Source organism: Mauremys reevesii, linkage group 3 (genome assembly GCF_016161935.1).
Source record: "Mauremys reevesii isolate NIE-2019 linkage group 3, ASM1616193v1, whole genome shotgun sequence".
Taxonomy (NCBI): Eukaryota; Metazoa; Chordata; order Testudines; family Geoemydidae; genus Mauremys; species Mauremys reevesii.
This window is the reverse complement of record NC_052625.1, coordinates 169,218,049-169,244,353: the sequence shown is the minus strand read 5'-3', so window position 1 is coordinate 169,244,353 and position 26,305 is coordinate 169,218,049. Positions and strand designations below refer to the sequence as shown.

The following is a 26,305-nucleotide window of genomic DNA, read 5'->3' as shown; positions in this document are numbered from 1 at the left end:
TGCCATGTGAACTCCTGTTCTCACTTTCAGGTGACATTGTAAACATTGTAAACAAGAAGTTGTCAGCATTATGGCCTGCAAATGTAATCAAACTTGTTTGTCTGAGCAATTGGCTGAACAAGAAGTAGGACTGATTGGACTTGTAGGCGCTAAAGTTTTACTTTTTTTATTTTTTAATGCAGATTTTTTTTGTACATAATTCTACATTTGTAAGTTCAACCTTCATGATAAAGTGATTGCACTACAGTATTTGTAATGGGGGAATTGAAAAATACTATTTATTTTGTTTTTTTACAGTGAAACTATTTGTAATAAAAATAAATATAAAGTGAGCACTGTACATTTTGTAAATCAATATCTTTGAAAATGTAGAAAATTTTCCAAAAATATTTATAATAAATTTAAATTGGTATTCTATTATTGTTTAACAGTATGATTAAACTGAGATTAATTGTGACTATTTTTTAAAAACTAGTTAATTTGTTTTATGTTAGTCGCTTGAGTTAACTGTAATTAATTTATAGCCGTAACTGTTACACAAAATCATGTAATCAGAGGGCTCTCCTCACTTTTTCTGGTTTTACGCTGCTGCAACCCCAGTGACTTCAATTTACATCCACGTGAGAAGTGAATCAGGCCCAGGGCTTTGTATTTTGAATTTTGCAGGCACCAGCAAGAGTATTTAGATTTCTAAATACCTGACTTGTGGGTACTATCCAGGAATATAGATATCTAAATGCTATCAGTTATAAACCTAATTACTTAAATCTGCAAAATTGGAGGCTAGCTTTAAAAATGTTGGCTCCTTAGTTCACATAATTTATCTCCCTACCAATGTTGGATGATCTTGCAATCTGTAAGGAGGGGTTGTTACGTTACATATGATGTCAGCTTTGGAATTCTAAGGGGTGAATATTTACCACACACTGTGGAGATTTAGCTATGTGAATTCTACTGATGTTCATGGGAGCCTCTTGGCTCAATACTGATTCAATCTGCTGAAAATAGATCTTTTAAGGCTTAAAATAATTTTATTTACAATACTTCAGAATGTGTTTTAAACTCAACAGATCAATGTGTTTATCCAAAGAATGCAAGTCCCATTTGCAGATGATCAAACAAATAAAAATACATTATGAATGACAATAAATGATGTCAATCGTTAGATGCAAACTTCAAAGCTTCTGATTTTGATCAAAAGTATCATAAAAGATAAAATAACTTCATCTACATAGCAGGCTGGCTCACAGATCTAGTGACATTGCTTAGAATCACCTAAAGATTCATTTTCATAACTAATATTGTTCTCTGGAAGAGACGTTTTCTTTCTATCTTTTTTTTTTAAATTTCAAATTCTAAGCATTTATCTGTGCACTGTGCTTGCACTTAGAAAAAGAAAATGACAAAATTACCGTAAAAACCACAAACAAAAGCCACGTCACACTGAACGTTTTAAGCCAGGAGAACAGGATGTGCATGGATGTCTGTTGAATTACCATTTCTGAACTTTTTGCCTGTTGACATCTTATTCAGAGCCAGACAAATATGATTGCAGGTGACGTTGATAGTCCTTAATCCTACTCCTCATTACATCAGTGTGTAACTCCATTGAGACAGATCCTAGCCCGTTTGTATCTATACAGTGACACAGAGTGGCCCTAAAGCTGCCCTAACTGGCCAATTCAGGATTTCCTCAGGTTGGCACAGAGCTATACTGGCTCTATGCCACTATCCTTGCAGCCCTTGGTATGGCAATGGAAAAGGGTGAGGCTAGACCACTGCTGCACTCCAATTGATCCCCACAAGGCATAATAACCTGTGAAGGTAGGAACAAGGTGGCTGTGCAATGCATTTGCACTCCTCTGAGCCTGAGCCTGTATGGCTGCTCTACATTATATTGGCTGGTCATGTCACCCATATTGTAGGAGATATCATGAATACTTTTGTTCCTGCCCACTTTACATTAAGCTCCTTTTGTGTTTAAATGCTCCAGTCTTTTGAGTGAATCCTCCTTCTAGTTCAGTTTTTCTATAGTAACTCTTGGACTCATCAGTTTGATCAAACATCTCTCTCTTATATGCATACAGTGAGTAGGTTTTGCCAAGGCATTTGGCACAGCAGATTAAAGTAATTGAAATGTGATCAAGGAAAAATCATGAGAGACAAATGAAAAGTTTCTATCTATGTGCTATTGAATATTTTACTTTTGGTTGTGAAAATAAATACCCCGCTTGTAATTCGCATGCTTAATGCCTCAAAATAGAAATGACGCAAACTATGAAACTGTAAAGCTGATACTATAGCCCTTAATAGACTTGATTCAGAGTCGCAGCCGTGTTAGTCTGTATCAAATAAATTTGTTAGTCTCTAAGGTGCCACAAGTAGGCCTGTTCTTTTAATAGACTTGAGTTTGGAAAGATGAGCTGTAGCATAAATGCTGACCTGGGGTTAATCTGTGGTTTAACACTGACTAAGTTTATTACTCCTCCAGGCGATGTTCAGATTCCAGGACCTCCCACCAATGTACATGCTTCTGAAACCAGCAAAACATATGTTGTACTCAGCTGGGAGCCACCTGTTCCCCGTGGCAAAGAGCCATTAATGTATTTCATTGAGAAGGTACTGTACTGTATAGTTGCATTGAGCTGTAAGCCGTGTACAATTTAATTCAAATCCTTTTTGGAGCCGCAAAATGAACAATAAAACTAGCACTCACTGAGGTCTTGCAGGACTTGACGGTGGGTCTTTAGAGAAGGCATTGACAATAGAATATGTTATTATGTGATCTAATGGGTGTTGAAGTTCAAGAGCCATGAAAAATTGCCTCTGTGCTATTTTGTTATTGCTATGAAAAATGAGAACAAAACTACAACGTATTGTAGCAATTTAATAGAGAGCAGCACCTTACCCTTCTCCTCCCTCAAGGCTGGACTGGCATTGTGCAATCTGCCCTTATTAAGGAGCAGCACATATCTTCCCTTCCCCAGCAGCAGAGCAGAGACTGAATTGTGGCTCACATTTGGTCCCCGGTTCCCCTTTTCTCCATAAGGAAATAAGCTGTGTCAGCCTATTTTCTGGTGCAACTTACTTCTGCAGTGGCTGAACTGTGCTAGCCTGCATGGGTGGCAGGTTTGTAGAAATTTTGGTGGTGCCCAGAACCAGCCCCTGCCCAAACTCAGCCCCCCCCCCAAACTCCACCCCCTACCTGTCCAAGGCTCTGGGAGGGAATTTGGGTGAGGGAGGAGGTCTGGGGTGCAGAAGGGGTGCAGGCGCTGGGAGGGAGTTTGGGGATGGGAGGGGGTGCAGACTCTGGGAGGGAGTTTGGGGGAGGGAGGGGAGCAGGGATAGGGCTGGGTTGGGGTGAGGCTGAGGATGAGAGGATTGGGGTGTGGGAGGGGGCTCAGGGCTATGGCAGAGGGGTGGGATGTGGGGTGGGGGCCGGGTATGAGGAGTTCATGATGCAGGAGGGGGCTCAGGGTTGGGGCAGATGGTTAGGGTGTAGGGGGATGAGGGCTCTGTCTGGGGCTGGAATGAGGTGCTTGGGGGGTGGGAGGGGCACAGGGCAAGAGTAGGAGTGTGGCGGTGAGGGCTCTGGCTGGGGATGAGGGGTTTGAGGTGTTGGAGAGGCTCAGGGCTGGGGCAGAGAGTTGGGGTGCAGTGGAATGAGGGCTCCGTCTGGGACTGGAGATGAGGGGTTTGTGGTGTTGGAGGGGGCTCAGGGCTAGTGCGAAGGGTTGGGGTGTGGGGGGGGGATGAGGGCTCTGGCTGGGGCTGGAGATGAGGGGTTTGTAGTGCTGGAGGGACTCAGGGCTAAGGCAGAGGGTTGGAGTGCAGGGGGATGAGGGCTCTGTCTGGGACTGGGGGTAAGGTGTTTGGGGTGCTGGAGGGGCTCAGGGCTCGGGCAGAGGGTTGAGGGTGCGGTGGGGGGGTGAAAGCTCTGACCGGGGGTGTGGGCTCTGAGATGGGGCAGGGCTGGGGATGAGTTTGGGGTGCAGGCAGGCTGCTCCGGGCCAGGGGCCAGAGAGGAGGACTCCCCCCAGCCCTTTCCCTGCCGGCAGCAGCGAGCTCTGGGGGAGGAGCCCCCCTTTCCTGCCCCCTCAGCAGCACACTCACCCCCCTACTGTCAGTGCATGTGCTCCTAGGGCCCCTCTCAGGTCCAGGAATATCCCTCACCTCCCCCGTGATGGGTGCCAGTGGGAGCTGCGTGTGCCTCCTCCCCTACTGTAGCCTCTCTGGGGGCGAGGGATGGGGCTGCCTCATTGCCCAGCATGGGGCAGGAGCGGTGACTGCAGGCGGGGCAGGAGGTGCTGCTGAAGGGTCCTGCCAGAAAAGGGAAGGGTCTGAGGGGGAAGGGCAGGCTCAGAGTCAGTCTGCCCTGGCAGTGGAGAAGGGGGGCACTAGGACCCTGCAGCAGCAGTTGCTGCAGGGAGGCAGCATGGAGCTACAATGGAAGAGGCAGGGACACTCTGATCCCTCTGGGGCCCGGGGACGTGCACGGGGCCAGCAAGGAGGGTCCGGGGGACACTTGTGGGAGGCGCGGGGGGCTGGCAGGTGGGGCTGAGGGGGAGACCTGTCCCCAAACATTGGTGGAACTGGGCCCCTGGGCTCTGAATATTGCCTGGGCACCACGTGGGTATATAACTTGCCGCCCATGCTAGCCTGTACGTTGAAGTGGGAGGGGAGCCAAAGCTCCACCCACTCCCCATTCCTGCATGCTCACTCGCTGTCCACCAGAGCAGGAGGAGGTTTTGCTACCTGGTGGTGGTTGCTCTCCTTCCTGCTCTGTTACCCATGATACAGATAGCCTGTGCTGGTAAGCAAAGGAAGATCACCTCCAACATCTGCTTCTTTTGCTCCTGTTGTCTCCCTGCGAAGCATCTATGGTGGAAATCTCATGACAAGGCTGTCTTCCTCCACTACAAATTCAGTCTCTCTTCCTTCAGTTCTGCCATCTTCCTAACGAAACAGCTCTCCTTCTCCAATTTTAACTCAATCTAATGTCAAAAATCCTAGCCATAGTTCACCACCTTTGCCTCACTCCCCACACCCTGCCCTCCTCCTGATTCCACTTCTGTCTCCACACAGGATCTCATTGGTGAAAACTGAGAAAACAATATGTGACCTGCCTTCCCTTCTCCTCCAACTCTTGCCTCCCTTTTCCCTGTCATTGGCACATACGTTTCTCATATGCTGTCCCCCCTAACTCCTCCACTTGCTCCAGTGACCCCATCCCAACCCATTTCCTGATATCCCTTGTGCCCACTCTCATCCCTTGTTTTACTCAACCCGTTAACTTTTCACTCTGCTTGGCTTTTTCTCTTCATGATACATGCATGCTTTGGTCTCTCACATTTTTTAAAAAATGCCCACACTCTTGACCCCACTTGCCTCTCAAACTACCACCCCATCTCTCTTCTCCCTTTCATCTGTAAACTCAGTGAACATGCTGTTTACAATCACTGTCTGGAATGTCTCTTCTCCAATTACATGCTAGACCCTGTCCAATCTTGATTTTGTCCCTTGGACTCCATTGAAACGATCCTCCCCAAGGTCTCGACCTCTTCCTAGATAAAGCTCAGAACCAGGACTCCATCCTCCTCCTTCTTGACCTGCCTCCTGCCTTCAACATCATCAGCCATGCTCCTCTTCTTGAAATCTTCTCGCCCTTTGGCTTCTGTGCCTCTGTCCTTTCCTGATTCTCTTTCCTACTTCTCTAATCGTTCCTTTAACATCTCCTGTGGAGGATCCTCCTCATTTCCTGTCTAACTTTCTGTGGGGTTCCACAGGAATCTGTCCTTGGTCCCCTTCTCTTTTTCCTCTATACCTTATCTCTGGGTAATCCAATCCACAAACACAATTTCAGATATCATCTCTAAGCTGTCAACTCTCAAATTTACCTCTCTACTCCAGACCTGTCTCTTTTTGTCCAAACTGAAATCTCAGGGCAGGTCTACACTAAGGGCGGGGGTCGAACTAGGGTACGCAAGTTCAGCTACGTGAATAACATAGCTGAACTCGAAGTACCCTAGTTTGAACTACTTACCCGTCCAGACGCCGCGGGATCGAAGTCTGCGGCTCCAGGGTCGACTCCGCCACCGCCGTTTGCAGTGGTGGAGTACCGGAGTCGACCGGAGCGCGTGGGGAGTTCGAACTATCGTGTCCAGATTAGACGCGATAGTTCGAACTCCGAGAAGTCGAACTCACCGCGTTGACCCGGCAGGTAAGTGTAGACTAGACCTCAGTCTGTTTCTGACATCTCCTGGAGGATGTCTAGTCACCAGCTCAAACTCAACATGGCTACAGCAGAACTCTTAATCTTCTGTCCCTGCTTCTGTTCCAAGATGTCCCTGCTACCTCCTTTCTCAATCACTGTGAACCATCCCACCATCCTGCCTGTCACTCAAGCCTGTAACCGAAGCATCATCTTCAACTTCGAGCTCTTTAGGCCAGCGGTTCTCAGCATGTGGTCTGCAGACCCTTAGGGATACACCACTATAATGAAGGGGGTCTGGAAACTGATTGGTCTCTCCCGGAGGTGATGCGTGGTGGGGGGAAGCATGCAGAGTCACATGACCCCCCCCAGATTGATGCCTTCTGAGGGGACCCATCCAGAGGGGATGCCATTGACTCTGCCCCACAGGGCACTGGGGGTGGGCAAGGCCTCGGGCCACCTCTTGCCAGAACACCCAGCAGTGAAGAGGCAGTGGCTCTCCCAGCAGCCACACTCACTGCATGTCCAGGCAGTGCAGGGAGAGGGGAAGCAGCAGGACGGCTGTTTGGGGGCTGAGGACCCCTTCCCCTGCTACATGGGGCTGCTTCTCCTTTCCTGCTGCTGGAGCCCACTGAGATGAATCAGGGGTGGAAGTGGTGCTCTCTCCCTGAGCCCCAGAATGTGGGGATGGCCCAGCCCTGCCCCAGAATGTTCCTCTGCAGTGGCCTCTGGTCCCTCCCCTGCAGCTGCAGCTATCAGATCCCTCCCACCCCAGCCTGCTAGGTAAGCAGAGCTGGCAAACACCTCTTGCAGGGCCTCAGAGCCCAGCTGGGAGGGGTGACAGGGCCAGAGAAGGGGGAGAGACTCACAAGGAGGCGCTAACTGACAGACTGGAGCTGAATTCTGGATTTGTCAGCCGCCCTGCCACCATGACAGGGAGAGGGAGTGCGACACTGTTCCTCACCTTGAGTGTCAGGCTGCAGGTACCCCCTCCAACAACCCCAGGTACCTCCTCCCTGTAAACACACACCCCTCCAGCATCCTCCCAGTACACAGACACCCCTCCAGCATCCCCCAGATATCCCCATATATCGCCTAGCAATGCTGTAATTTATCATTAGTATCTGGTAAGCTGTCAATATTTTAATTTGTGGTATTTTTGTTGATCTGTTCAAATAATAATAATTTCTCTACAGCAATATTTGTGATAACTATTAAAGAAACATGAAAGAAAGAAATTGTGAACAACAAAATAATGAGAGGAGAGCTGGGGGTCCACAGATTTGTCTATTGAAGTTTAGGTGTCCCTGGGTAAAAAATGGTGGAGAACTACTTCTCTAGGTCATCACATCCAGACTGTCTAAATCTTGCAGATTTTTCTGCATAATAGCTCTAAGACACAGCCTTTGCTGTCCATCCACACTGCTAAAACTCTCATTCAAGGTCAAGGTCTCATCTTGAATCTCAATTACTACAATATCTTTTTCCTCTGGCCTTGAAAAATGCTATCTTGCCCTGCTCATAACCCATTCAGAACACTGACGCAAAGATCATTTTCTGAGCCCATTACTTTGACCATGTTATGCCCCTGTATCCATCTCTCCACTGGCTCCTCCTTCTCTATTGCATCAAACATAAGATGCTTGTCTTCATTTGCAACACCCTTCACACCCTATTTCCATCCTATCTATCATCTCTCATTTGCTATTGAGATGTTGACTCTCACCTTGGATTGACCCGTCATGCCAGCTTTCATCACTCGCTAAATAGTCAAACAAGCATCTTCATGCTTTCTCCCATGCTGTCCCTCATGCTTGGGGAAAGATCCCCATAAATAAAGCCCTGCAAATTCATGGACCATTTTTGGGGATCAGACGTGGATACAAATTTTGTATCCACACAGGGCTCTACCCATAAATAGCTGCAAAACCAACTCATTATCCTCTTTCAAAACCCTACTCAAAACTCTCCTTTGCTGCGATGCCTACAAAAAACTTGATAATGTTTAGGCCACTGGTACGCTTATACCACTGCTTATTGTGCTGACCAATATTGTCTCTTTTTGCTTCAGTGTAATCTCCCATTAGTCTGTCCGTACACATCTATTGTCTCTTGCCTTATACTTAGATTGTAAGCTATGCAAATTCAAATAATATGAAGAGTCATAACCCCTCTATGCTAGAGTGTACCCACAGTCTCACCCTAAATGTCCATGTGGTAATATTCATATGCACAAGATTTACTGAAGATGTTTTACAAGTATAGAAAAAACATACATGGACAGACACTAGGCAATAGGACAAATGAACAATTCATTAAATACAAAACTTACTAAAGGAAAGCGAGACTGAGAACTAAAAATAGAACAAGATTTCTTTATGCAAATCCTTACTCATGTGGTGAATAGTTCGTACTTATGTGAGTAATCCATTCATTGCAAACAGGAATCTTTATCCTTTACATAGCATAGACATCTATTAGGTTAGATATATAAACTTTAAAATTAATTTATCTTTAAAATTTAGAAAAATCATCATAATCGACAGTGAAAAAGAATGTTTAAAGGTCAAACGAAACACAAAACCCAGGTGGGGTTCTCCTAGCTGTATAACTATAGGGAAAAGCAATACCTGCTACCCAAGTACACAAGAAATGCTGAGACAGATTAAATCCAGAGCAGAGTAACAGTTAAAAAATCCAATAAAATATATCTGGATTTTAAATTATAACTATGTAAAATGGTACATTGATTTTTGCCTTGTCAGTCACATTGAAGCATGCACAATTAAATTCCTTCAAGTCCAGGCTCAATACTAACATATCAAATATGCAGCATGATAACGTTCTTTCCATATTTTGCACCTTTTTATTAAAGAAAAAAGTTGTGTTTTTTTCTATAGAGAACAATGTGCAAGTGCAGTATTCACTAAAAAGATTTAAAAATATGGATTTTGGGTATTATCTTTTTTATTATTCATTTGTGGTAGTGCACATTTTGTATAAGGTGCTTGTCAAACAGTCACGAAAGACTATCTAGCCTTCAAGGAGTTTACAATCTAAGTGGCTTTTCTTTTTAAATCTTCTGTTCATATAATCCCATGAAAAATTCACATTGTTGCACCTGTCTTTTTGTGTCCTAAGGCGGTTTTACTCAAACTATCCACTAAAGCCACTGAAATAATCTATGACTCAGTTTATTCTGGGTCAACAGTTTATTTTAAGAAATTAATGGAGACACGAGTTCTCGGAGTGCTTGCTTCCTTGAGCTTTGTATGGGCTCTCTCCCATATGCAATAAAGACAGTAGTCGAGCTTGTCACTGTTCGGGGCAACTGTACCTGTGTTTCCCCCCCCGGACGGTCCACCAAAGGCACCTACTCTCAGGCTTCTGGCTCCCCAGCCATCCACTCCTCTGTTCAAAGACATGGATTTTTCTCTCTCCTGACCAGGGTATTTCCTGGCTGCATAGGTCTCTGCTGACACTGTGAATTCCCCAGCCAAGTCAGAATGCCTAATCAGACCTGCTCTGCTTTTCTCCTCAGAGGCTATAAAAAGTGTAATCACCCACAGTTAAGTTACCACACAGCTCTTTCTAAGCACATTTATTCTTGAGGTAAAAGCATTACAGAGAAAACATTAAAAACTATTTAAAAAAAAACCCAACAGGCATGCTAATAAGCCTATCAAAGATCACCCCAACTCCAACCAGGACCGGCTCCAGGCACCAGCATTCCAAGCGGGTGCTTGAGGCGGCAATCTGCAAGGGGCGGCAGTCTGTGTGCTTTTGCCCCCAAGCAGCGGGCCGAATTGCCGCTGCAGACGGCTGGGGCAGTCCATGTGCCGTTAGGGTGGCACACACGTTTCCGCAGCGGCGGCAATTTGGTGGCAGCTTCTATGTTTAGCTGTCCATGGCAGCGCAGCTTCTGTCTTCCGGCTGAAGACAGAAGCTGCTGCTGAATTGCTGCCACCGCGGAAACGCGCCTGCTGCCCGAACGGCACATGGACTGCCCCCGCCGTCCACGGCGGCAATTCAGCGTGCTGCTTGGGGGCGGCGAAAACAGTAGAGCTGGCACTGACTCCAACAAGGACTTTGGTCAGTGTCAGACCTTCAAACTCTTTCCTGTGGACAGAAGGTCCTGTCCATTTGCTAGATCAGAAAGAAGACCCCGAGTCAGTTTAAACTCCAGTTAATTGATCCAAAGTGTCATTTCTTTGTGTGCTGGTCTCTAGAGAATCCAGTCTGAATCAGTGTATGCAAGTCTTTCCAAGCTGTGGTGCCCCTTGGGAGGTGTTACAACCTGAATGAATTTGCCAAATCACGCTCCACTGTTCTTAGTTCCTGGAGGACTGTGTTCTCTCTCCCCACACTATCCTGGGCCACAGTGATACATAAACTTAATATAGTAAGATCTAACTCAACTCAATAAGGTCTGTCTAGGGTATTGGAAGAAATTGCCGCCTCTGTCACAGAGCTCAACTAATATTCTATTGAATTATTCAAAACTAGTTTGGTCATTTTGTGAAAGTCTAAAAGAACACAGGGTATGGTTGTGACTTGATTCTATAGAGTGTGCAAAGGTGTGGTAGGCAGTAAAATCCCACAGCCCTTCTACAGGTTCTGTATTGGGGCTACTTGCATTGCAGCTGAGCTCTGTGTGCTCAAGGGATTGTAGGGGCTGCACCTGAGATGCTATAGGTTTGCCCTTGCTGCCCCCTCTCCCCCAACCAACTGAGCTGTTTGGCAATGCAGGGTTTATGTTGCATTCCATAAGACATCACTACTTCCTTCAGTGCAACAGGGGGCCCTAAGATAAATTAAGTTTCTCTTTTAGGCATCCGAAGAAGTGGGCTGTAGCCCACAAAAGCTTATGCTCAAATAAGTTTGTTAGTCTCTAAGGTGCAACAAGTGCTCCTGTTCTTTTAGGCACAGTGCCTCCCAGTGCTCCCTCTGGGACTATGCACTCATGTTCTATCCCCTACTCTGGGCATGCAAATAGCACAATCTAGTCCTTAACTAGAAAACTCAGATACCGTAGTGTCTGCATAATATAAGCTTAGATAGACACAGACAGGCTGTCAGTCAGAACTCAAGTAACTGCGTGTATGAGTATGAGCCGTTCCAAAACTGTTCTCTGTTTTAATTTCTTACACCAGATTCATGAACATATCTAACATGCTCACTTCTTTAACAATTCTGAAGTAATCATCTTTATTTTTTGGTAGTCTGCGGTTGGCAGTGGAAGCTGGCAAAGGGTCAATGCCCAGGTTGCAGTGAGATCTCCTCGCTATGCAGTGTTTGATCTTGCAGAAGGAAAATCATATGTTTTCCGAGTCTTGTCAGCAAACAAGCATGGCATTAGCGAGCCTTCTGAAATAACACCACCAATTCAAGCACAAGAGACCATTGGTAAGACAACATAGTAAATGCCGCTGATACTTTAAAAATGCAAATAAAGTATGCTTTTAAAAATTAAAGTGTGCATTATAATCAAAATGAATTGTATAAACAGCTGTGTTTTTAAGAATTTCACAAGGAATCAAGGGTGACGAACATGCCACGTTTTTGTAGCATTTGGGATTCTGCATAGCTATTGCATCTCCTTTTCCTGGATAATTGAAGTGTTAAAATGTAAAATTAATTTCAGTTGGTTGTTCTTCAACAGTGCTTATTAATGTGAATTTTTACAAAAGTAGGACTGGCTGTCCTGGCCAGACTCCAGCTTAGGTAATTATAGGCTACCTTAATTTCCGTGTAGTTTCAGTTAGATAAAATAGCCTTCCCTTCCCTTCCTAATAACCCTGTTGAGGATTGTTGCTGGTGCAGAATTCCAATTTTTCACAGGTGGCTGCATTTCAGTGATAGTTGAAGATACATCTGCACACACAGTGGCTACTTTTCAAAATTCACCTAAATTATATATTTGGATCCCACATTTACACATGCAAATGGGAATTTAGGGGAGCAGTTTTACCTACTTTGTGTTCAAATGTGTGGTTGTGTACTCAGTTTAACAGTGGTCACAAACAGAAAGCACCAGTTGCCACATTATGGAACTCAGATATCACAGTATTTCAATATATTTACTAAAGAATAAGAAACAACTGTATTATTTAATATGGCACAATATAGTAAATGCTAATAGATACTGACTTATATCAACCAGGGTTTTAAAAATTCAGCTAACCATCTATAAGGTAATTTGAGATCATTTGGGATGAAAAAAAATATTTTGTGTTTGTACTTCTATAGTAGCTTTGATTTATACCTACTTAATAAACATAAAATACTTAAATTGTTTCTGACATTACGGGTGCCTCGGGCACTGGTGTATCTCGGGTCCTTTCTATTTTCTGCCTGTGGCACAAAATAGTCTAGTGTTCTGTGAGCTGTAATACCATGGTCTAATTTTGATTATTGGGTCTATTGGATGCTGGGTGGTGTTGGTGAACTGTGATGTACAGGAGGTCAGTTTTGGTCCCTTCTGGCCTTAAACTCTGACTCTAAATCACAGAACACTCCCTTGAGGTAGGCAATAAAAATACTGGATTTATTTCACCCAGCTCTAAAAATCAGCCACACCTAGGAACTGCTGAACATAGCACAGTCACAGTTTGGGACAGGAAGTGAAAGATACAATTTCAACTGAAACTGCAAGAACATTTTAGGTAGGCAGAATTTAATTACCTGAGCTGGAATTTGTGGTTAGCCTTTCTACCATTCAAGCTGCAGTACTGTGTAAATGTAAGGTATTATTGTTGTATTTAAATACTAACAGACCACAAATTGTGTCCATCTTCTTTCTTTAGTTTTGTGCTGCTTGCTACAGTTCTGGCTACAGTCACTTGATCCTCTTACTTATATAGCTTTGTGAGCTATTATTCACTGCTGGGTGAAATTTACTCCTGTGCACAAGCTCCATGCAACACTTATGCCCCATATTTTGAGGCCATAAGTGGGAGTTACTTGGTGCATAGACCTTCAGCACAGACGTGAATTTCACCTCACTATAAAGATTTTCAGGCCCCCATTCAGGGTTTAAGTCTATCTATATCCAGGGAATTCATCCCCATTTAACAAAGTTCAGTTAAGCACTTGCTTAACTTCACGAATGTGCTTAATTGCTGTAATGAATAGCAATGCTTTCCTAAATCAGGGCCTTATCAGTTGTTTTGAAAGTAGTTTTTCCTACTGTCTTTGGCTTTTGTAGTCTTTGTACTTTTGGAAGTTTCATTTGCTTCTGATAGGTTCAATAATACTACAGTGGGTGCATTTAAAACATTTCTTCTGCTAGTATTCATTGTAAGGGCAAGAGTTCGTTCTCATACTGAGATACTCCTTCAAAGAGAAGAAACTTTAAGTGAGACTACTTTATAAATTTAAGTAAAATCAATAAAGCACTGCAGGATGTAATAGGAATAGCCAGGCATATGAATTACTTACAATACAGGAACCAGGCCAATGTATCACATAACAAAATTAATAGAAAAAGTCCCAGCTAGTCAGATTTAAATGCTGAAAAGTATACAATGCTGTATCTAGTTGAATTAGTCACTACTTGTTTATATATCCATTACTATAAACATAGTGAACCTTTTTTGATTTCTGTTTTGCATAGGTGTCCCATCTGCTCCTGGTCGTGTACTGGCAACAAGAAATACAAAAACATCAGTTGTGGTACAGTGGGACAAGCCAAAACATGAAGAAGATCTGTTTGGCTACTATATTGATACTTCTGTGGTGGGAACAAACCACTGGGAACCTTGCAATCATAAACCTATTAAATATAATAGGTACTGGTCATACCTCTGTGTATCCAGATATTTTGAAATCTATTGCATATTAATATACTGTACAGAGCTGGTTGGAAACCTTCTAACAAAACATTTTCTATGAAAAATGTCTATTTTCTGGAAGTGGAGGATTTTATGGGAAATGTCCATCTTTGATGATTTGGGGGGGGGGGGGGCACCAAGCAACCAAAAACTTGAAAGCTGAAAAAAAATTCACATGGTTGAGCAAAATTCTTTGTTTTCATTGACATTTTCCTGTGGATGAAAAAGGCATTTTCTGACCATCTCTAATAATATAGCCCATCCTTTTATCAGAAATCCATGTCTATCCCACCTGTAGTAAGTGGCACAGAACATTAAATCATTAATCTGCCTTAACAGATTATTTAAAGTGAAAAACAAATATTTGATTTTTTTTTTAAAATCAGGTTTGTGGTTCATGGTCTGACAACTGGAGAGAATTACATCTTCCGTGTAAAAGCTGCGAATGCTGTGGGAGTCAGTGAAAATTCTCAAGAATCTGAAGCTATAACAGTACAGGCAGCCCTCAGTAAGTGTGGTTCTGTGCAGCTCTGCTTTGCATCTCTTTTGTGGGTTAAAATTTTGATACCAACTAACTCCTATGGTCTCATTTAGAATAATAGTACCCTTTTCAGCCATGGAACATCTGTCTGTGTTGATATTTACTACCATGCATTTGGCTGCTATGCAGGGAAAAGACAGTGTAAAAGAGGAAAATAAAGCTTTTTTTAATGAAAAACATTTTAGAAATATAGGACCAGATTCATCCCTATTCCCGGGCTGCTTTGTGTTGCTAAACTAGCCTGTGACAGATTTCTAATGCTCATTTAGGACAAATCAGCCTACTAGTCAATCTGGTCCACCAACAAGAGTTTCAGGTACTACAAGGCCACACCCAACAGAAAATTGTTTGATTGTTGTAACAGCCAAGGCAAACACCTCTCATGTCTCTCACAGCCAGCCTCGGATGCCTTCTAGTTGGTTATTATTTATTTATTACCCTTACCAAACCACCATCACAGTCATATGCAGCAAGTCTATTTACAGCTTTTCCTACTCTCCCAAAAGAGAGAGAACTTTTATCCTCCTGAGATCATTCTTCTGAGCTTTGTTAGCCTTTTCCCTTGGACTTCCTTTTGGTGCTTTTTACTAGCCTCTCCACCAGGTGGGATAATTAGCTCTTTAGCTCATAAACCCCCAGTCTGCTTAGGCAATTAAGTACTCTCCTCCTCCATCAGGCCTTTCCTAGTAGAGCTAATGAATGCTTAAGTGATCAGAGTGCTGGATCAGCTACTGGCTGTCACAATTGGATCAGTAGGTTTGATGGAAACCCAGATTTCCTTTTAATACAAAATATAGTTGGGAAGATCCGCATCGTCCAGCATTCTGCAAGCAAAGCCTCAATCCAAGCAATCCATTTCTGCCCTTGGTTGCATGTGCACAGGTCCATTGGCTTGAGTAGGCATCGTACATGCTTATTGGAGGGCATAATGGCTCCTTGGGCCATAATGCACAAACACAGGTAAACTATAATATCTATTTCTATTCTGCCTTTGATTCCCCAATTGCATTCACAGCCTTGAGACTTGAATGAAAAGTAACAAAAATGTCCTGCACTTGGAAGATCAGTTTGATTTAATAGTGTATTCTTTCAGTAAAAAAAAATTTCAATTAAATATTTGAACGTGTTCTCTTTTGAAGTTGTAGAGGAAGGACAATCAACATCGCTTTCAGAAATAATCTTTTAAAAGATTTGCATATTAGAAGACTTTTTCTTAACCTTTGATATTTTATTATTGAAAAAAATCTATTCTATTTGATTGTTTTAGGAGGGAGTGTACCTCATATCGGTAGGTAGTCAGAAAGCATGCTTACGTTTGTTTACCTTTAGAGTCTAATACACCTGCACTTTTTAATGTTGCAGCATCTTTTTTGAGACACCATTGCAGTCACTTAGTCAGTTGGAAGACATAAAAATAAAATAAAAATCACAGATTTTTTTTTTGAATTTTTCACATTTTATTTGAAGTTGTTGGTTGCATGGGTGTGTATTATTTAACACTTCACGGTTTTATGGCCCAATCTTGCAAACCCATACACATGTGAGTAGTGCTTATTCACATCAGCAGTCATAATTGGGAACTTAATGGGAGCACTCACATAGTTGAAGTGACTGACATATGTGGATTTGCAGGAGAGAGTCCTTATGGATCGAGGCTTTACATTGGTAAGAATTAACTGATGCTCACTACTATTTAACTTGAAGTGGTAATAGCAAGAAAGCCCAGGTTGTTTAACAAAAGCCAGACCCCCTCTGAGGTGCCGAGACATTTGTTGAGATATGTTTCACATGCTTTATTACAACTGGCTGTGAATGGTACTCTGGAGTTTCATCCATAGTTAGAAAAGAACAATGCCTGTCTTTGCTGATTGCTGTCAGTACTTCATGCTGATCACAAATACAGCTCTAAAAGCAGAGACTATATTGGGCTGCAGGTAGATTTTTTTCTAGTCTTTTAAATGTGATGAGCCAAATAACTCAGCTGAAATGCTCTGGGGAGCTCAAGGGGAGGGAACCTAGCTAGCACTACTTATAGAACTACAGGTCCAGGAAGGGATACCTTTAGCAAAGGTTATGATCCAAGATGGCAAATGCAAGATAGTGCTAGGGGAAGGTGCAGGCTAGGCCTGTTGAATAGGTGTAACAAGCAGCACGGGAAAACAATCTCACAAACCCTCTTGCAAGCCCTGGAGAGATGCCTGCTCCTGGCTTTAACAGGTATAATGCCTTTGGGGAAAAATCACCAAGAACATTATTCTTCAATGTCGCTTAGGTTTGTGGCATCTTAAATGAGCTCACAGCAGTGCACATAGCAACCTCAGTTTGAAGCACATGCTAGAAGATTTCAGAATCCTTGGTCAGGAAGTATTTTCATTAACGTCAACACTGCTGAAGACCCTTTAATGTTGAGTGAGACATCCTTGCACCTATTTGAACATTTCAGCGTATTAGGAATGTGTTGATCCAGACAGCCTTCTGTTCCATTCCATTCCAGCCATTTTATAACTTGCATTGACAGCATTATTGCCAAGGAATGCAGAACCTGATAATATTGGGGCAGACATAGCAGCAAAAACTCTTTTGGCAAAGGGGCTCTTACTTGCTCTCTGTTGTTCACCACTGACATGTCCAAGGTATTAGTCATCTGAAAGTGAATTTTTATTACGATCCTTACAGACCATTGCCTAGATGCAGTAACCTGTAGCCATATGCTATAGAAGAGAAGAGGGGGAAATGACCATATTTCTTCTAGCTGTTGTGTTTTGAACACTGTACTAATACTCAGTACGCTTATTTTCTTGTAGCCTGTCCATCACATCCTTATGGCATCACACTCCTTAACTGTGATGGTCACTCAATGACTCTTGGGTGGAAACTGCCAAAGTTCAGCGGAGGATCACCAGTCCTTGGTTATTATATAGACAAGAGGGAGGCTCATCACCATAACTGGCATGAAGTCAATTCTTCCCCTGTTAAGGAGAGAATTTATACGGTTGGTATTATTTTACTCTTGGACAATTGGCAAAGCTTTACTTGTTTGAAGGGACACTACTAAAAATGGCTCAGTCCCCTCAACTGTGTGTTGTGAAGAGCAACAATATGTGACAAACTTGAGAATTGGGGTGGAGAGGCATGCAGAGGGGAAAGGTAGCAATGCAGTACAATCCACTGCCCCCCTAGACATAGAGAGGTATGGCTGGTTGAAGGAGTGAGATTTGAGGAATAGGTTGGAAGCACATTTCCTATTCAGGGCAGAGTAACTTGTGATCTAAAAAGGTGTTATATGTTATAGTGCATTGATAAGCGCAACCTCACTCCTCCACCAGGTCTTTAACATATGGTGGAAGGGCAGAAGCATGTAACTGAGCAGGCTACTATGCTGCCTGTAGTGTGGGAAGTCTGGAGGGAGAACACAGATGGGCCAAGATCAAAGGGAGCAAGCCTGTCCTTTCTGTGGATCACTGCCCTCAACTAAACAGAAAAGCATGCCCCAACCCTACCACTTTGCCTCTGGTCCTGTTTCCAGTGCAGAGCAAACTCTGCTCTAGAGCAACAGAAGGTCATGATTGATTGATTGATTGATGGTACTTCGCATATTGTATGAGGTGCTTCCCAAACAGAGAATAGTGCATGGCTCATGCCCCAAGGAATTTACAGTCTGAAGACAAAGAGAGAGATTGGGTGGAAGGGATACAGCCATTTAGTATGAAGGTGGGGCTTCACCACACATTTGGGTAATATATGGTTAAATTTGTACATTTTTATTTATTTTTGAAAATTTCTTTCATTTGAAGCATCAAGGATTGGCTACAACTAGAGATAAGACACCTGATGGGGTGTGCCTGTGGTCTGAGATGGTACAGAGATTCATCTTTCTAAAATCCCTGGCTGGTAGCTTGGTCACATGCTCAGGGTCAACCTGCTTGGCAGATTTCAGGATGGGAGGGACCTTTCCTCTGGGTCAGATTGGCAGGGAACTGGGGATGGGAGGTAGCCTTTTTTCAGCATGGGGCATGGATCACCTGCTAGGATCATCTGGGCATGCCTCATCTAATCAATTCCCTGCCATGGCAGGGGAGTCAAGCATTGGTGGCAGTTCATCTCCTGTTCTCTCCCCATGGCACACAACGGTGTAGTCCCCTGAGGACTGAAATGTTTTAGTCTAACCCAAGATACTGGACTCCATATAAGGGTAACAGGGGTGAATGTAATGCAGGTGGCCAGATTAGATGATCTAATGGTCCCTCTGGCCTTGAACTCTATGAAACTATAACTTAGAAATTATTCCCAAATACTCCTCAAAATTATCAGTGTGAGTCATATAATTTCCCCATAAGCCTCGTAGCAGGAGTGAGTCTTTAGGAGAAATTTTAATGCAAAGGAGGCAATAGCCTTGCTGATGAGCTCATGCAAGGAGCCAGCATGGAAGACACAGAGATGTATGTGTGAGAACTGACAACTGAAAGGAAATGCAGGCATCACTGGCTGAGTGGCCAGAGCAGGGGACATTGGGAAATGAAAGAAGAGCAAAGTTAGTCAGGGCATTAAGTTTTTTTTCTTCTATGCATTTGTAAACAAATAATGTAAATTAAGAAAAACAAATTAGTCTTTAATGCATTTGGTATCACAGGCCTCCAAGTGACTGTGCTTGGATATAGGAGTGTATTTGCATGCAGCCATTTGAAGGATTGAAGCCTGAAATACTGATTGAAATAAAGGAAACAAAGCTTTTAGGCACATAACACATTTTTGATGTCTGGTAAGCATGCGAGTCCCTCAGATACATAGTATTAGAACATAAATAGATAGAGAGAAACCAGGAAATCTATGGAGATTCATCATTTTCCTGGATTAAATAATTGTACCTTACTCCATAAATATTTTTTGCCCTTTGTCAAGGTTCCTTCCTCACTCTGAACTTTAGGGTACAGATGTGGGGACCTGCATGGACACTTCTAAGCTTAATTACCAGCTTAGATCTGGTATCACTGCCACCATTCACAAGCACTCCCTTCCTTGGGTAGCCTTGAGAAACTTCACCAATTTCCTGGTGAACACAGATCCAAACCCCTTGGATCTTAAAACAAGGGGAAATTAACCATCCCCCCTCCTTTCTCCCACCAACTCCTGGGGATCCAGATCTAACCCCCTTGGATCTAAAAAACAAGGAAAAATCAATCAGGTATTAAGAAAAAGGCCTTTAATTAAAGAAAAGAAAGGTAAAAGAAAACCCTCTGGGAGAGATTAGCATACCAGCTACTCTCACAGACAACAGATTCAAAACACAGAGGATGTTCCCCTGGGCAAAAACTTTAATACACACAAGAATACCCAAATTTGATAATTCCCTTAATGGTACCAAGACAAGTTACAAAGAAAATAAACATAAACCTATTTATTCCTTTCTAAAACTTACTACTCTGATAAGAGGCTGGTTCCTTGATCTTTTTCACTCCCGCTGAAACTGAAAAACTAAACAAAGGAAAAAACCCTCCTTCCTTTTAAACATCTTGTTCCCCCATTGGTTCCTCTGGTCAGGTGTCAGCTAGGCTAGGTGAACTTCTTAACCCTTTACAGGTAAAAGAGGCATTAACCCTTAACTATCTGTTTATGACACCCTTAATAACTGCAGGAGGGTTAAATAATTTTTACTGGCAGCACTAAGTTCTTATGTTGTTAGTTACTTTATATATTAAGAAATTCTGACTAAATTCTTTTAGTGCCTGGCATTCTCCTAGCTCAGTTTGGTTTTGCTTTGATCTTGTATTTGACACTAGTTCAGATAAACTTTCAAGCATAAATCTCTCTATTCCCATCAAAAATTAAATACTACATTAAGATCCTTCTATTATCTCCTTTTTCTCAAAGACTATTGACCTACTTTCTCTAACATTTGTGAACATCTAAGATCTTCCAGGCCCTCCACAGTGGTGCCTGCCATTAGCTGAGCTTTTCCTTTCACAATTTTAACAGAAAATAAAACTGGGAGGAAATCTGCAGGGTCCGTGGAGGGTCCAAATGCAGAACCACCACTGTGATTGTGCTGATCAGGGGGGCAGGCCATAGGGAGACTCTGGGATTTTATGGTCTCCATAAGCTGCAAAGCTGAGCTCAAACGGTGATGTGCTCACTGCAAAAAGCCAGGAGAGTGACAGAGATGTGGCTAGTGGCTCTGGCTTGGATTTACTGGTCACCAGCTGTGCCCGGCTGACTCCATCCCCAGTGCTAGCTCCTCCTTTTCTAGTGTCTATAATATTTAAAGAAAGGAAATAAAAGCCCTATGCAACTAAGTAAAACTGAGGAAAAACGCCCAAACAAGCCAAATGCAGGATCTGAGATATTTAAATACACTCCTCTCCCAAGGGGTTTATTTCCTTTTCCCTTAGATTTCTATTATCTGCTCCTTCCCCACTCCCACTCCTCAGGGTCTGTCATTATTTCATGTTTTGACCTTGTGCCCATGTCTTACTCAGCTGAGGAGAAGTACGGCCTCTCCAACACCCTGGGATCACTCAATAAGGCCTACCAGGATCTTGGCTCTGACTGAACACAGCGCCTGCTCCTCAGATATTCCCCTTTGAGAGCAACTGGTAGGGGAGAGGGCAGAAGGGAAGAGAGTGGGCATAGATGATGAAGATGATCCTCTTTCTTGCTGGCCTAAGTAGCTGGCCACTCATGAGGTCACAGTAAGCACTGCCTTTTCCAGAGCTGCAGAAATGTATTTCCCACTGCAGCAAGAGGAGGGAAGAGGAGGAACTGCGCTTCTAAGAGGTGTGTGTGTGAGGGACAGTACTAAGGCTGATTGTGTGGTGGCGAAAGTCGTGCCTATATGAGCTCTCTTGTTTAGATTGTGAGATCCTTGGAGCAGGATCTTTTACTTCCTTGTACAATCTATGGCGCTTAATAATGATTAAATCAATCCGTGAATAAATGTATGTTGTTGTTGTTGTTGTTCTTACATTTCTGAGGCCTTGAATAAAAAGTAATACATTTTTCATGTATATTAATTTGTCCTTGGCTGTTTTGAAAAGGTAGAGGATTTGACAGAAAACTCCTTCTATGAATTCAAAGTCGCTGCTGCAAACCTGGCTGGTATAGGCCTTCCCTCAGATCCCAGTGAGCACTTTATGTGTAAAGCCTGGACCATGCCAGAAGCTGGTAAGTCTATTAGTTCCTCATAATACTCAATTCAATGCAAATTCCTTGCAACACAGTCAGTTTGAAATCCCAGTATGAATATATAAGGAAGGTGTAATTTTCTTACAAGGGTTCCTGTCAAATTGCTTCAGTAGGATGTGTCTGATTTTCAAAAAGCTAAACTAGAAGTGGACTAAATTTGCTGATACACTGTGAATGGATGGGATAGCTCAGGTGATATGAAGTGTGTCCCTACAAGGTTTGAATCAGACACTGATTGGTGGTGAAAAAAAGTCATTGTCACTGGATGGCTGCTCAGTGTCCTGTGTGAAATGAATTGATGCCTTCAGTCAATTGCAATATCCATATCACAATAGACACCTTTACAGTTGCACCCGTTACAGGCAGTCCCAACAAGTAGGTGATCTCTAATAAGGCAGTTTATAAATAGGCTGACACAGGAAACAAGCCACTATTAGGAAGGCTATTGGCTGTGTCTAGCAAAGATGAAGGGAATTATCTAGATCCCACTGAAGTCAGTCAGGGTATGTCTGTGCTACAAAGAAACCACTGCACCAAGTCTCGAGCCCTAGTCAACTGACTCAGGCTCACAGGGCTCAGGCTGAGGGGCTGAAAATAGCAGTATAGATGTTCCTATTCGGGCTCCAGCCCAGGCTCTGAGACCCTCTTCCCTTGCCAGGTTTCAGAACCCACGTGGGAATGTCTACACAGCCCTGCAGCCCAAGCCCCACAAGCCTGAATCAATTGACCTGGACTCTGTGACTCAGCACCATGGGTTTTTCTTTGCAGTATAGGCATACCCTTAGGGTATGTCTGCACTACAATAAAAGACCCATGGCACAACTGTGGCTGGCTTGGGTCAGCTGACTCAGCTCAGGCTGCAGGTCTAAAAATTGCTGTGTAGATGTTTGGGCTTGGGCTGGAGCCTGGGCTCTGAAACTGTGTGTGTGTGTGTGTGTGTGTGTGTGTGTGTGTGTGTGTGTGTGTGTTGGGCGGGGGTGTCTCAGAGCTCAGGCTCCAGCCTGTGCCTGAACATCGACACAGCAATTTTTAGCTCAGCAGCTGGAGTCAATTAGCCTGGACTCTGAAAATCAGTGCTATGGGTTTTTTATTGTAGTGTAGATGTACCCCATGACTCTTCCCATTGTCCTCAGTGGGCGTTGTGTTGGACCCTAAACAAATACAGAAATAAAATCCCTATTTGTGGTCCTAACAGGACAGTGTTATGGCCCATTGGCAAAGTATTTCAAGGAAACCTGCAGTTCTGCCCTCCATCCTCCTCAAGCTTCAGGCTTCAAGACTGTTAATCACAAGCATTAAATTCACTTTTAAAAAATGTTAAATGAGAAAATGTTACTGGTCCAAGATTCGCAGATCACAAATGCTTAACCCATGTAGGACTGTAAAAAGTAACTCTTCTTTGGTTCTTATTGGGGAGCATTCAGAGCAATAATTTTGACTCCAGTTTTATTTAATATCAGGTTCTTTAGTAAAGGGCACATTTTGATGCCCTCATTCACATTAAGTAGCATCTTCCTTCATGAATGGTCCCATTGACTTCAGTGGATTTATTCATGTCTGCTTCCTGCACAAAATGCCTTATTGGATTAATTTTCTCTGGGAAAATTTAAATTGGTTTTCCTAAACTAGATAAAAGTTCTCCCTGACTTCAGTGTGGCTTGATGGGGGTGTAAGTCAGAGAATAATTTTTTGTTTCTTTTTATTTTATATATGAAAAATAACTTTGGACTGGAATGAAAAACATTTAGCTAAATTCTCCATTGATTTATACAAATCTTAACTGTTAGTTTCTATGATATTGCAATGGCGTAAGTAAGAGAATTTGACCTGATGTCCATTATCACATGTGAGATTTTTACATTCTTTTGTAAGTACTGAGAAATCAAAATGACATCAAGGGGTAGTTACTCTTCTGAATGGGCCAAGTACTGCACTGATTTACTCCCGCTGAAATCTTCCACAAAGTCAGTGGAATTCTCAAGTGTGTGAACTAGCAAGGATTTTGCCCTTTTGAGTTTATATCTAAAAATAAAATAAAAGGTGTCTGCAGGAAACAAAGAGGAAATAGCATTCATTTCCATGATGAACTGCTTGACCTTTTGCGCTCCGCAATCTGATTGCATTGTTCTCATTATGCAGTTAACTGAACAGGTGGTATTAAATTTCTTCCTGCTAGAAAAAAGGCTGTTAAAATGTTCTCCAAACCTCTTTGAAAGTAGTGTTAGAAAATGGCTTAGCAACAACCAAAAGGAGGAAGTGTGATTTGAATTAAGATGGAGTGAGAGTCTGAGCCTTTTATGCTTATTTCATGAAGAAATTCCAGAAAAACGTACATGTCTACCACATACCTGTAATTGCTGTGGATATTGGAAGTGCTCTTACACATTTTGAAACAGAAGTGAGGTTCTTCTACAGGTAGGCCAAAACTCAATGCAAGGTTTCCAGTGTGACTGACCAATTTCCATTCCAATTTGTAGGAGAATAGCTGGTGTCCATTTTTTTTCCTGCAGAGCCCCAATCTTAGGTATATCTGTGAGCCTCTATGAATTTACAATGTTATCTAACGAATTATTCTACATGTATTAGAACAACGAAAGATCACAATGTCTACTGGTGGTATAGAGTCCTCTTCATCAAGTCTCACATGACATCTTTCTTCCACTTTCTAGGACTTTAGCAAATACATCTGCCTATTGGAAATGTAATTAGAAGTGGCCATAAAGACATTTATCTTGGGATTTTCAAAGGACTCTAAGACAGTTAGGAATCAAACTTCAACTCCTTTAGGATCCTTTGACAATCCCAGTCTTACATTTACATGAGAAATCTCTTACCTGTACTCATTGGTCTGAAAGAGGTGCCCAGATTTATAAAGAAAACACACTGGTAAATTTACGAATGGGATTGTATGACAAGGTTGCCTGAGACAGCAGGGGACTAGACTTGATGACCAAAGAGGTCCCTTCCAATCCTATGTTCAGTATTTTATATCCAGTGGAGAATCACCCCTTTGTTGCTCACTAATGATATCCTTATGCATGTTTGCAGAACCATATCACTATAGGTTTCAGAGTAGCAGCCGTGTTAGTCTGTATCCGCAAAAAAAACAGGAGTACTTGTGGCACCTTAAAGACTAACAAATTTATTGTAGCATGAGAGCTTTTTGAGCAAAGCTCACTCTCTTCTGATGGAATGGAAGAACACACAGACAGATAGATATACATACATACAGACAAAGAGAAAAAAGTATGCATACCAACAGGCAGAGTCTAATCAATTGATTGAGAGAGATGAGCAGGAGGAGAAAAAAAAAACTTTTTGAAGTGATAATTAAGATGGCCCATAGTGGGGAGGAGGAGGACATAATAAATAGAAATAATCATAATTGGTGTAAATGACATTCCATTCCCATTATTTACTTTAAGTTAAGTTATATCTAGTTTGCATATTAATTTTAATTCAGCAGTCTCAGTCTGTTTCTGTTTTTTTTTTTTTTTTTTGTTGCAAAATTGCCACCTTCAAGTCTGTCACTGTTAGGAAGGAAGTTGGTTAGTGTTCCCACTGGTTTTTTTTTGATATGATTGATTTGTGATGTTTTGTTTTTTTTTTTTTTATTGAGAGAGTCCGGTTTGGGCAATGTACATGATGGGGGGGGCATGTACATGCATGCATCATATATATATGGGTGATGCATGCAGTAGTGCAGAGCCCTGATGTGTGTGATGGATGTGATTGGTGAATGGTGTCACTGATGGTGTGATGTGGATGGGACTGTGCTGGCGGGGCTTTATGCAAAGGATAGGTTCCAGGTTTAGTTTTTATGTTGTATTATGTTGTGAGTATTTGGTGCTGCTGTGAGTTGCTGTTGGGTTGGGAGGGCTGTCTTGTCTCAGGGACTGGCCTGTCTCCAAGATCTGTGAGAGTGAGGGATCATCTTTGTGGATGCTTTTGATGATTTGATTTGGCTGAGGTTTTAGGCTGTGGTGTTCTGTGAGTTTCTTTTTGTTATGTTCTTTTTCTTTTAGGCCTGTCCTGGCTTTTGGCTTCTGGGGCTTCTCTCTGCTTTCTTCTGTCTTGTTTTTTTTTTTCAGTTGGCAGGTGAGTATTTGGTTTAAGAATGCTTGATAGAGATGAGATCTTGTAGGTGTTTATCTGAGTGAGAGAGGGATATTGGATCGTTGGTGTGTGGTGTTGCTGGTGGGAGATGTGGTGTGTGTGTCCGGGAAGGGCTCTGCATGGTAAGTAGTATAGTGAGTATGTGACAGTCGTTTATTAGCACAGGTGGTATTTAGGATTTATTAGCATTAGTGGATGGAGGTCTAGGATGGTGGGATGGATGGGATGGGTTGATGGTGGGATGGTATCGAGGGAAAGAATTATTTCCATGAGTTCGGATGATGAAGATGTCATCCAATGAGTGAAGATGTGATCAATGAAGCTGGAGTGCGTAGACTAGTTAGGGGTGTTAGAGTGTTGAAGTACTGTTAGGGCCATCAGCTTTAGCATACTGAGGGGCCATATACTGAATATATATAATAGTGC

General features: G+C 42.8%; 1 protein-coding gene across 7 annotated transcripts in view; it reads left to right on the top strand.

Annotated features, from left to right (window-relative positions):
• MYOM2 (myomesin 2) overlaps positions 1–26,305 on the top strand; it is a 139,278-nt gene that overhangs the window by 66,850 nt on the left and 46,123 nt on the right. For 6 of the 7 annotated variants that reach the window (XM_039531536.1, XM_039531541.1, XM_039531539.1 and 3 more), the window contains 7 exons: positions 2,492–2,619; positions 11,434–11,617; positions 13,827–14,001; positions 14,430–14,551; positions 15,852–15,872; positions 17,389–17,576; positions 21,616–21,742. In XM_039531536.1, coding sequence (XP_039387470.1) covers positions 2,492–2,619; positions 11,434–11,617; positions 13,827–14,001; positions 14,430–14,551; positions 15,852–15,872; positions 17,389–17,576; positions 21,616–21,742 — 945 coding nt within the window. The remainder of the gene's footprint in view (positions 1–2,491; positions 2,620–11,433; positions 11,618–13,826; positions 14,002–14,429; positions 14,552–15,851; positions 15,873–17,388; positions 17,577–21,615; positions 21,743–26,305) is intronic. The other variant, XM_039531537.1, reaches the window with a different exon arrangement.